This window comes from Ostrinia nubilalis, chromosome 1 (assembly GCF_963855985.1).
Source record: "Ostrinia nubilalis chromosome 1, ilOstNubi1.1, whole genome shotgun sequence".
NCBI classification, from domain to species: domain Eukaryota; kingdom Metazoa; phylum Arthropoda; class Insecta; order Lepidoptera; family Crambidae; genus Ostrinia; species Ostrinia nubilalis.
Genome location: NC_087088.1, coordinates 8,091,680 through 8,104,707, shown reverse-complemented (window position 1 = coordinate 8,104,707; position 13,028 = coordinate 8,091,680). Strand labels below are relative to the sequence as shown.

At 34.4% G+C, this 13,028-nt stretch overlaps 1 protein-coding gene across 1 annotated transcript; it reads left to right on the top strand.

Moving 5' to 3' along the window:
* The first annotated feature begins 4,518 nt into the window (after window positions 1–4,518).
* On the top strand, window positions 4,519–12,476 carry LOC135088566 (snurportin-1). Its single transcript, XM_063983414.1, has 8 exons — window positions 4,519–4,762; window positions 5,693–5,783; window positions 6,303–6,473; window positions 7,066–7,257; window positions 7,355–7,485; window positions 7,943–8,091; window positions 9,699–9,859; window positions 10,419–12,476. Exons 1-8 carry the CDS (start codon window positions 4,620–4,622, stop codon window positions 10,788–10,790), a joined length of 1,410 nt encoding a protein of 469 aa, XP_063839484.1. The 5' UTR covers window positions 4,519–4,619; the 3' UTR covers window positions 10,791–12,476.
* The last annotated feature ends 552 nt before the right edge of the window (window positions 12,477–13,028 follow it).

Here is a 13,028-nt window from a genome sequence, read left to right as displayed (position 1 = left end):
AGCTACGCCACGAAGACTCCAAAAGTACCACGTGACCTAATCATTCGTTCGGCTATTCTCGGCATCCAATAGAAAAACGTTCGGCAAAACTCGTATCCTAGCAATAATGTTGCCAGTTTGATTCTGAAATCACCCGATTAAGCAGTTTAAATAAAGGATTGTGAAATGAAAAAGAAATTTAAATATTCGACCTTTATGAGTACCTTCTTATATTTTATCAGATTAAACGAATATGATCTTGAATTTTCAACCCCCTTTATTGTAAATTTCACAACACTACACAGCCAAATAATAATAACAATTCTGGAAAAAAAGGGTTAGTCAAATTAACATTATTTTTAATAAATTTAATTCTTAATTTTTTTAATTAAGACGAAAAATTAATAAAGATAAAATAGAATTATAAAAAATCTTATAGGATTTATTTTTCACGATTTACCCACTATAACAGGAAATAAATCTTAAACGGCATCACTAATATGTACTGCATAAATAAGCTATCCATATCAAAATAAGTTATTATTAAGTGGTAAATTATACAATAATTACTCTAACACTAGATTTTACATGGCATTAATCTTGTAAATTATCAAATAAATTATTTAAGACATTTTTAACTGTTGCGAAATTTGGTTTTCAAAGGGCGGTAAATTCAAATTTCAATTCATGTTTGAAGAAGACAGTTTTTAGCACTACCGTACCGGTGTACCATTTTCTCGATTTGTCCAGATTTCATACATTTTTAAAATCTTACTACTTATTTATGTATTTCGAAAAAGTTAATGACAATAGATTTTCAATATTCAATATACTTACATAATAATTATGTCTGAGAAAAGCCTACGTAATATAAAATTAAGATGAACAGACACATTTAGATCAACAGATTTTGATATGGTTTTCCTTATTTTTTTTAGTTAAAAAATAAAGTTTATGTGCATTTATCTTACTTGTGTTGTGTGGTTTAACAAAACGATGTACCGTGAAATTTTAAGTTTTTTATTGAATTCCGCGAAGTACAGTATAATAATTAAATTCTGCTGAAGGATAGCTTAATATTATTTAAGACCCGTCGTTTAACTTATAATTACCATTTTAGTCTACTTATTTGTTTATTTTAAGTACCTACCTAACACAAATTTTGTGTTAGTAAAAGCTCTACAATAATTTATTGTTATAGAAATAATAATTACAAATTTAAAAAAATCAAACAGGATAATATCCTGTATCGGAAATGTTCCCAAATAAAGTAGGTATTATTCATTTACCTAATAAATGATTATCACAAAATTAATTCAATACTTTTTTGGCTGTCTAATGACCTGTTCCTAAAAATCTGAAGCTCTGTATTAAACGAGATTATAGGCATCAAGTATTGTGCTACACTTTTCTTCCAAGAACATAACACAATAATAAACCCTTCTCCGCGACTTGCTGAAAAATCTCCAGTAGTCTGATGTGGTCTGTATTAAGTAAATAACGTCAATCACTTGCACTTTACTTATTACATAAATAATAATTTTCAGTTACAGAGAACGCGGGGCAGTAGCAGCGCAGTTTGAATGCGGGCCGCAAGTTGTAATACAAGAAACGTTTGAAGTGCGTCGCACTAAATTTGAACGCGGGCCGGCTCTCCAACCGCTCCGCGCCGCGCCGCACTGTAACTGCCAACAAACCAGGCGGCGCGGGAGCGCGGCCAGTTTTTATCAGAATCAAAAAAAATATATATTGAATAACTTTAAAAAATAACTGATGTAATTAAACAAGTCAAATCTAACCGATTACCTAGAACTTTGCACTCATTTAGATCTCCATTATTTTTGAGGCGAAGCCCACAGCCAAGCATAATTTTTGTATTGAACTTGGCTCTCTTTTTTTACATTTATATTTTTTTTGGGATTAGCATGACTCACCGGAGGCAGAGCGGCAGCAGTGCAGCGCAGCGCTTTGAAAGTGGTTTACGAATATTGTATTTTGTTACAACCGGCCGCGTTGCAATGCAACTGCTTTGAAACTACCGCTGCCTTCAGTGTGCCTACTACTGCCGCGCTGCAATGCAACTGACCCGCACTGCTTCAGTCTGTGGAAGCCTTGATTATAATAGGTTTAAAAATTATTCCTGTGACACAGTTAAAGTTAGTCAAAGTCTTCAAGGCGAGAGTGAATAAGTAGGCACTTACAGGGCAGATATGTACCATCCTAGACTGCATCCCACTTAACATCAGGTGCGATTGTGGTCAAATACCTGCCTTGTTATGCATAAAAAAAAAAAAATTCCGCATGACACATAAAGTTTTCGCAAACTCTCAACTCTTTTAAATATCTATTTTGAAAAATCATTGACTTTATTGTAAGTATCATTAAAACAAAATAAAACTACATCTCTTGAAATAAATAACATTGATCTATGTAAATAGTATCTCAAATCCTTTTGAGGTTTCTACAGACATTATTGTTCTCGATTCAAATAAAATAAACGTTTTATAAATTATGCATTCACAACTTTAAGAAATATAGGCTAACATTATTTTAGTGAGTACACACTACGATTAGGGTTCGGCTATGCCCGTTTGTCTCAAAAAAAGACTTAGTTTAGAATACCGCTGGGTATGGTATTCCTTCCTTGAAAGATTATAATATTAAAATTAGACAATGAATAAATGTATGAAGAAATATATTGACATTTTATAACAGTCTTCGCTTATTTCCTTAATTTTGTTTCGTAGGGGTAAATAGTTTCATAGGTAGGTAACACTGAATAATACGTCATTTATCAGTGAACGAATGAATGACTTTAGCTTCCCTGCTTCGTTCAGTTATATTCACTGATCACTAGGGATGTGACATTGTAGATAAAAAATCGAGTTTTAATTAATTGTAAATAGAATAAAAGAAAAGTCGATTATTTATAAATCAATTTTTCTTAAGAAAAGAATCGATTTTATTATATAAATATAAAATAATGACGCCAACTACTTGTCGTTCTTTTAGTCGTAGACATTGTTAAAAACAGGTCTTTTAAAACACTAAAAACTTTTTGTTATGAAAACCTTTTGAATTGTTTGAAAAAATTAAATGAAGTTTCAGCAACGAATAACGATCAAGCGAATGTCGGTAAAATAGTACAGTTCATCGTTTCACTCCATCTAGTAAATGTTTGAATAAATTAATCGACTAATAATAATAATAAGCTTTTTATTTCCGAACATTTTTACATTTTACATTTAACGCTTTTTGAATTTCGGATAACACTTATATAAAACAAATACTTCACTTAAAAAAAACTTTCACAAAATGTCTAATACAGTAGAACCTTGATAACTTAAGCCTCGATAACGTAATAACCTCTATAAATTCATAAAATGTTGTGTTCCCTTCCCCTTGGAGTCCAAAACCTCTTTTACTTAAAATACGAACCCTCTATAACTTAAACGAATAATTTGGGCTTCGCACCTCAGTAACTCAAAGTTGTACTGACGACGACCTTTGTAACTTCAATCATCTGTCAATGAGACGAATGTGCAATCAAAGAAAGTTTCCTGTAGACCATTGTTATTGTCCATTGCTTACACATGTTTACCAAATGGCTTCAAAATGTAAACAATAGACTAATGTTTAAGGACAGTAACTTATTTGTTTGTTTGTGTCAGTATCTTTTAGCTTTTCGTTCCGGCAGCATCTCTTTGCACACTGTGAGTGAAAATGAATTCAAAACGAAAACTGAAAGCATTAATATATTTGCTGAGAATTTTATGTAGAATAAACTTCAATAAATATACCTACCTTTAAATGTAAAATCTAATTTAACCTACCTCGTCTATCTTTATTACTCTTAAACAAAGCTCTTAATCGAACCTCTGTAAGTAAAAATATAAACCGATAAAAACTCTTTAACTTAAACCCTTAGTAAGTAAAAACCTCTATAACTCAAATTATTTAACATTTCCCTTGGTCTTTATCTTATCGAGGTTCTACTTTCGGTGTGCCTATTGGCAAAGGCCTCCTCCAACTCCATTAATCGACTAAACTGTTTCAAAAGCACAGAAGGAATGCCATCATGAATGCACAGATGGCGTTAATGTAATATTATGGAGCTATGATAGTATTCTTTGGCAGTTCGCGTTCCGGGCTCCGAGCCAGAGCCCCGATTACGGTAATTTTTAACGTCTCCAATCCAGACACGCTTCTCGATTCTGCGATACGATTGGTCAAAACAGCTGACGTACGCTGTTTAACGACCAATCGTATCGCAGAATCGAGAAGCGTGTCTGGATTGGAGACGTTAAATATTACCGTAATCGGGGCTCTGAAGACCAAACGTAATATCGGGGTGCATTTATTGAATGATTATAAAAAATCGATTATTAATTGATTATAAAATAAAAAGAAACACATTTTTAAATCAATTTTTACTTTATAATAATCGATCTTTAATATTTTTTTCCATAATCGATTATTTTTTCACATCCCTACTGATCACTCATTCACAGAGTACGTAATAAATAGTCACTCATTCATTAATCAACAACATTTATTTACTTGTTGAGGTCGAGGGCAGTTTGAGAATTTATTTTCTTGTGATTTTCAAGTAAACTAAAGGTAGTTTAAAAATATTCAGAATGGATGAATTATTGGGCAAAATGGAGTCTGCTAACATCAACCCTGAACCGCCAAAGTCAGAATATGAAACTCTTTACAAAAACTGGGGCAAGTTGAGCAACCAAGAAGAAAGACGGAAGGAAATATTGGAAGTCCAGAAATGGTAAGCATTTAATTTCAATAATATTAAACTTAAAACATAAGTAAAGCGTTGACGACATCCTAGTAAAACAACACGCACTTTTAGCTACTGTTTTGAAACAACTGTCATTAAGCTGGACTAATTATGTACATATTTATTTTATAAAAGTAAACCCGTTTACCTGAACACTAAACTGTGGTATTTTTCTCTCTAAACACTAACAGTACTTGATTTGTATGCCTAATGCATGAGGGTACATCTACTGAATATGTATTCACCTCTTCCTGTACCTAAATTCATAATTCTTTTTTTACTACAGAGTAAGATCACAATATAAATACAAAAACAATATAAAAAAATACCATGTCTATAAAGCCACAAAGTCCTTTCAAAACTTGCACCCCTAAGAGATCCGGTTTGGACTTTGCAAGCTTAAATTTTATTAATTAGAAGGTATAGTTGATGACGAGATCCACAAGAGAACCGACATAGCTCACAGAATTGCCAAAATCAAGTGGGGCACATAGTTTGTAAAAATGATGGCCAATGGGGCAGAAAAGTTCTTGAGTGGCGACCATGGGCTGGAAGACGTAGCGTGGGTAGGTGGACTGACGATCTGGTAAAGGGCGCGGAAGGAGCCGGGATGCGGGTAGCGCAGGACCGTTCATTGGGGAAAACCTTGGGGGAGGCCTTTAACCAACAGTGGATGTCATTGGGCTGAAACAAACGAACGAACAATAGTTGATGAGAAACCTTATTACTTACACTCTGTCTGTATTATCTGGAGCTGCTGGTCTAATCAAGATAAAAATAGATGTCACAAATATCTTTTGGGGTCTTCACTAGCTTTGTTACAACTCTCAAGTGTAACTTATGATTGATTATTTATTATTTTCTAGGCCCACTATTATTATATCTATTCATTAATGTGTCTTCTCTCTCTTCTTTTAGTCAACGGAACGACAAAATAGACCAATTCCGAGGAATATTGGAACTTGTTCATGCAGTTGAAGAAAATAATATCTTCAATAATAATAAAAGGGTATGATTCGACAATTTTCAGTTTGGGGGTGCATATTATTTTCTTATGTAATCTTGAGATCCTGAGACGTAACTTGCTTTTCTGCTGTTTGGAGTCATAAATTAGAGACTTTGGGCAACTTAAAAATAATGTGTACTGTCAAACAACATTGGGCATTGTATTGTAAATTGTACCGCTGTATCATTGTTTCCCCAATGTCCAAATAGTGAGGGACAACAGGAATACAATGAAAATAATTATTTAGTTTACTTCACCAATAACAATTTCATAATTTTAACTTAAATTGGAAACTTAAGTTGATGCAGGCCGCTACCAATCGATCAACATGGAAAGCATCGGGGAGAGGCCTATGTTCAGCAGTGGATGTCCTATGGCTGAAATGATGATGATGATGATGATGATGATGATCACATACTTACTTTTGATTTAATGAATTTTTTTTTATCCACAATGCGGAAGCTCTTGGCTTGTATCTCAAATCTGTTGGATCAATTTAAGACCTTTTTAAATTATTTTTAGGTCAATTATAGACCTAGTATTTATGTGGCGGGTTTCAACAAGGTGAACTTGTCCTACAAGAATGTACTTATGATGTCTGAATGGATGATCGAGAGGCCTCAAGACTTGGAAGAAAACTGGTATGTGACTCCTTGTCCCAAAGGAGTTCGAATGCTAGTTGTCGCTCATCAGGTAAAAAAATTATATGTATTGCTATTTTGGAATACCCAATTAGAAAAGAAAATATATTGTTTAAAATATTTAAATTCTAAAACACTAATCAGAATAAGGCCGAAGGGCCTACGCTATAACTTGCGCGGGCGCACGCACGCGTCTGTATCGAAAAATAGCATGAGCAATGCAGTGTATCGCGAATGCATTTCACACACCCAGCGGAGGGCGGGCGCACGCGACTGCTGCCCACCGCGGAGCGCAGGCCTATTCATGTATATCAGTGGTTCCCAAACTTATTTAGTCTACTGCCCACTTTGAGAATAAATTATTTTTTAGCGCCCCCCATTTTTGTAGTCAAGAGTCGAGCTCAGTCGGTGTCTAAGAGTCCTCCTAGTAGATGACGCCTCCCAAGCCTCTACACAACGTCCCGATTTTTTTTCTGGGTCTCTTACCGCCCCCCTTTAAGCCTGCAGCGCGGGGGCGTTATCGCCCACTTTGGGAAAGACTGATGTATGTATATGCATGCCCGCGCTAGTTTCTACTTTGGCACTTTAATTGACATATTTTCACATTCCAAATCTTTGTTAATAGTTTAATTATTATTTTTTAGGGTAAAACCAAATGTTTCACTAAGTACGGCCAGTTCAAGTTTGAAATGAGCTCCTCTCTACCTGGTGGATACTCCGGACCGACTGCAAAAAAATCTTGTTGCGTGTTGGATTGTTTTTATTATGAGGGAAACAACACCATGTATGTTGTAGATTTTCTGGCCTGGAACAATCAACCTATGACCGATTGTGATGTAAGTATTTTGAAGATCTAAACAACTTAATCTAACTTATGAATGTTTCATAATACTTTTGAATACCTGTAATAAATAATTTTAAATGAAATTTCAGACAGAATTTCGTGATTATTGGTTGAGGTCACAGTTCAGTGAAATGCCACAACTAGGAGTTGTCAGCAAAAAGAACGAAAGCAAGTTCGTGTTACTGCCTAAAGTCCCATGCACCAAAGAAGAGCTGAACAAGTGAGTTAAATTAAATTTTTTATCATTGTTTCCCCTGCATCCGGTCCTGCAATTAGTTTAACAGTTTAGGTACATTTCTAACTTTATAAACTCGATTTGTATTTAAAATATGATATTTTAATGACTTTAAAATGAATGAACAGTTTAAAGTCATATCAGTAGAAACAAGAAATAATATTTGAATAAATAAGAATGCAAATACAAAAAAAATTTTTGGTTAAAAAAATACGCCTAATGCTCTACACATTGGCAATGCAATGGAATTTCTTGAAAATATTTCTCTAATTTATTTTCTAGTCATGAACTGTATGTACTTTGGCAGAAATTCGTTCAACATTCGTATCTCTTGATATTAGTACCGACTACACTAATTGATATTTAATTATACGTGATTAACACCATTCCAAGTTTCCATATCTACATTTAATACTTAAAATAATGTACTCTGTGATTTCAGATTCATGATGAAGGTTCCACAATTTGAGCATAACTGCCCTTCTTTAGATGGTCTGTTGTTCTACCACAAGAAGGCACACTACCAGTCAGGGCAGACACCATTGGTTGGATGGCTCTTTCCTTACATGGTCCAAGAAATTTTGGGAACTGGTAATTAACAGTTTTATTTATTATCATACTAACTAGTCACATAAAAATTTATAGCGCGCGTCCCTGTTTCAAAAACAGGGATAAAAACCTAATCCTAAGTCCTTTCCTGGGACTCGTATTTCTATACCAAATTGATTAAAATCAGTTGTGGTTTAAGCGTGAAGGCGTAACAGACAGATAGATACTGTCGCATTTATAATAATATTTTTTTAATTAGTATTTAATGTATGGACATTGGACAGTGCAGTGAACTCTGTGCAGTATCGTTCGTCGATATGTAAATTGACATGATTTTTCTGGATCAGTATTAGTTAAAAGTCGCTTGCGTCGTTGTGAAATGACGATTGATTTTAATATTCTTCATATCTAGTTACTATTATATTGGGTGGGTTCGATTCCCAGATGTAACAATAAAAAGTACATAAGTTGAAAAACTTGATAGAACCAGAACCAGAATAATAATAAGTACTACCACAGAATAAATAAGTACTACGTACAGAAGTTTTACTTCGCGAAGGTATTTAAAAAAATGTATGCTCAATGTCATTAACAATATGGTGTAATTTAGCCTGTCTCAAGAGTCAAGCACCATTTTGTTGACAAACGTCAGTGATCGGCACTGCGCCGAAGCTATAGGGCTGACTTCGGTAAAATGATGTGACGTGAGGTGCCAAACTGCGGAAAATGGCGGAGAAAATATATGATTTAGCATGAATTATCATGAATAATATTTACCTCTCAGTGTCTTGAGGCAACTTAAAAAAGTACGTTCTGTGTTTTTATTATTATTTAGGCAGTTAAATACTGCACAGTATTTAGTACACCATTTTCTTTATTTTCTTCCATCATACACAAGAATACGCGTGCGTGAGTCAATGTTCGCTCGTAAGTGAGGCCTTGTCGAATAGTATCCTGTAGGTGGGCCATCGTGCGTGTTTTGTTTTCGATGTAAACTCGCGGAGATGAACAGGCCTGGTACTACGTACAGAAGTTTTACTTCGCGAAGGTATTTAAAAAAATGTATGCTCAATGTCATTAACAATATGGTGTAATTTAGCCTGTCTCAAGAGTCAAGCACCTTGTTGACAAACGTCAGTGATCGGCACTGCGCCGAAGTTATAGGGCTGACTTCGGTAAAATGATGTGACGTGAGGTGCCAAACTGCGGAAAATGGCGGAGGAAATACATGATTTAGCATGAATTATCATGAATAATATTAACTACTTAATTACCTCTCAGTGTCTTGAGGCAACTTAAAAAAGTACATTCTGTGTTTTTATTATTATTTAGGCAGTTAAATACTGCACCGTATTTAGTACACCATTTTCTTTATTTTCTTCCATCATACACAAGAACACGCGTGCGTGAGTCAATGTTCGCTCGTATGTGAGGCCTTGTCGAATAGTATCCTGTAGGTGGGCCATCGTGCGTGTTTTGTTTTCGATGTAAACTCGCGGAGATGAACAGGCCTGATAGAACTATCAAGTTTCCAGTTGTAAAGTTATTTAAATATATGTTAAGATGTCTCGACGACGGGTACTTATTATGAGAGTTTAATATTCCAGACATTTGCGTTTTTCATCCCTCAAAATGATTTCATGTTCTAGATGTCACAGTCCATGAAGTATATCTAGCGAAAAAACCAAAGGATTACGTTGATCAAGCTACGTTCATCAAGAGTTTCGATGAGGTGATTTTAAAGAAGACAGCCTGGACTAGACGTCCGAAGAAGACTACCAACATGGATACATCTGAAGTTAAGACTGAGGTAATAAGCTTGATGAAATAGTTTTATTAAATATTTTTCATTTGCCTGTATGTATAAGATTTTAAACTTTCGCCTTCCATTTCGACAAATATAGAATATTATTGAGTTACATTATGTACTTGCGGCTTGACGTTTCGGCTGCTACGCTGCAGCCGTGGTCACACAGCCGCCTGTATGCAACTTATCGACTCCATCGAATTAACATCTAAGGCCCCGTTTTTTGATACATAGTTAAAACTGGTTGTTTTTATAAAATTTTATGACAAGTGGTTAAATATCAGCAAAATACGTTTTTCAAACGAAGGTTATCTTAAGTTTTAATAAATTTTTTTAACTATTCGTTTATTTTTGATAATTAGTTGAATTAGCTACAAAAAATACTGGGCCTTGAAAATCAGATGTTTAAGGTAAGAAACTTGAGTCCAAGAGTGAAAGTATATTTCGGAATGAGGGCAATTATTTACAATCGAGCATAATCTAGATTGTTTCTAAGCGTGCCATCGTGTAGTCACCATTGTGAAATAAAATAATAAAACCATAAATCATCATTACTTTTCAGGATCAACCAGAAGATGCTGCGCAAGAGAATGGAGCTGGTGACACAACACCTTCAGAAATGGAAGCAGAAGACGTGCGCAATACCTCAGATAAGGAAGCAGAAGCGATCGAAACTCCGATAATGGAGGCAGAAGAAATCGAAACTCCAAAAATGGAGGCTGAAGAGATGCCAGATACAACGGCAAACGAGGCAGGTGACTGTAAAACGCCAAAAATGAAAGCAGAAGAGTTGCCTGACTCAACAGTTAGAGACTCCGATGATTCTAAGTCACCAGAAATGGCGGGTAGAGACTCATCTCTGAATCTGTCCAATAATTGTGCCACTCCAAAGCAAGAAGTGGAAAACGTAAGTGTTACAGCGGAGTCAGAGTAGGTAATATGATTCCAAGATGTTAAGCGGCGGTATAATACGATTATGTGATTTTAGAATGTGATGTGTTGCCAAGAGAAAAAAAAATGTTTAATATTGCCACCGTGGCGTGGGAATGTGGCAAACAAAATCGCGGTAGTTCCTTGTTGGACCGCTAGGAGCTGCTTTATTCAATTTTTATGATATAAATATTACATGTTGGTTGTATTTTTTCTATGAAACCTGATAAACGTCTATGTAGAAAATATGAATCTTAACTGAATAATAATATTTTAAGAAGGCTCCTGTATTCTTACACCTGTGATGTAAGAAGTAAGTATTTGTTGTAAAGATAATGTTATAGTTTTTGTGTCAAATTGGCGTCAAAAGTTATCAAATTCATTATTATAGGTTCAATCAATTTTGTTGGTTTCTATACACCGCCTGCCTACAGTTTGCTACATATGAATAATTATCTAAAACTAACTACACAAAATGATGGTCGAATTGTAATAATAATTGTATTATTCTACAATTTCTGGATTATACTTCGCTCTATACTACCGCCCAATATTTTGTGTCTATATTTTTGTTTACTGTGTCATACTTTATACCATAAGATGAAGATTTGGCGCAGTTGCGCAGCGCAGCGCACTTATCACATGGTGATTTTTAAAATTTTATGTGTTCACTAGGTTAAAAATGTTTTAAGTTTGTATGATAATGTTGATCCTCATACCATTACTTTTGTAGTTGATAATTTTCTTTTAATCATCAAGGAGGAAGGAAAGGAACAAAATTGGTAATTTTCAAACCTCTATATTATATCGTAAAAAATATAGGTAATGCTTACGTTTCATAGTCATCAGTTTGTGTCAAGTCAAAAAGTATTTTTTGCAGGGCAGGCCCTGTATGTTTTGTTTACTTTGTCTACTGTTTCTATTTTGTAACGTTTTTGATTTCCTCTAATTGATTTTGTTACGAATATTATTTTAATATAAGTTGTATTTTTATACTGTTTTATAAACCCACGATGGTTTTGGCATTCATTTGAATTAAGTTTTACTTAATGCACATGCTACCAATTAATGTGGTGAGGATAAAACGGCGGCCATTCTGAGCATTTATAATAATAAAATCTTAAAATTAATGAAGATTTTAAGTGTCGCTTTATGGCTTCAAAGTTCATTTGCATTTAAATTCAAACGTCCCGAATAATTCTGCATGGCATGCACATCAACGTACCTACCACAAATTGTGAAAATTCCTGAACGGATTGTGAACCATACTATAAAGAAAGTAAGTTTAAAGTCCAATGCCACATAGCACTGTGAATATATTTTATTTGAATCTGACCAGGTTGTTATTACGCCTAAATATGTGAGTAATTACGTTTATATCTAGGTTATGTGTCGTACTAATGTTTCAAGGAATTCTATTGTGAAGGTGCTGAAATACGATTACCATGGCAGTAAATTGAAGTTTTATAAATGCAGAATTTAGAAATAGTAGCCTACCTCACGTATTTTATGTTTAAAGGTAAGCTTTTAATTATAAGGGTTTTATATTAGTTCCTATGTTCTTAAAATGTCTTTGTAAGTACCTGAACTTACGTGATTACTCGATTTTATTCTATGGTTGAGTCAATGCTGTGTTAAATCTTATGTATACCTCAATCAAACAATAATAAAATTATTACTTTCTTAACAATTGTTATCATTTCTACACTTTTTCCTTACTTCGTATTTATGTTAAGCTGTTATTTCTTTTTATTGTTGAATGGGTAACGTTTGTGGTTTGACCTCAATCCTTACAATAATATTTCCACGAATAAGTATTCTATTTGGTTTATTTACTTCTGAAAGTACACAATTCACTATCTTACATACATATTTCAGGAAAGGTAAAATAGTTTCTAATGTTCTTGCAAACAATTTATAAAATAGACCAACTTAATTCTTTATCTTCATTTAACTAAGGCTATTAAACTAAATAGTGTGGCATCTTTGCAGTTATAAGGTTATTTTGAAGTAAAAATGTTAAGTTTGATGTGCTATCAACTGTACAAAAAGCAAGACCACCTGTTTCATTGCATCTAAAGCCTGGTCCGTGAGCACGTAGAATTTTGTCCAATGACCCCAAGCAACCCATCCTTATCGCTCGCGCGTAATTATATTGCTGTCGCGACTGTGCGACGCGCGCCCGCAGTGAGTGTGCGAGAGCGATAAGGATGGGTAGCTTGGGGTCATTGGACAAAATTCT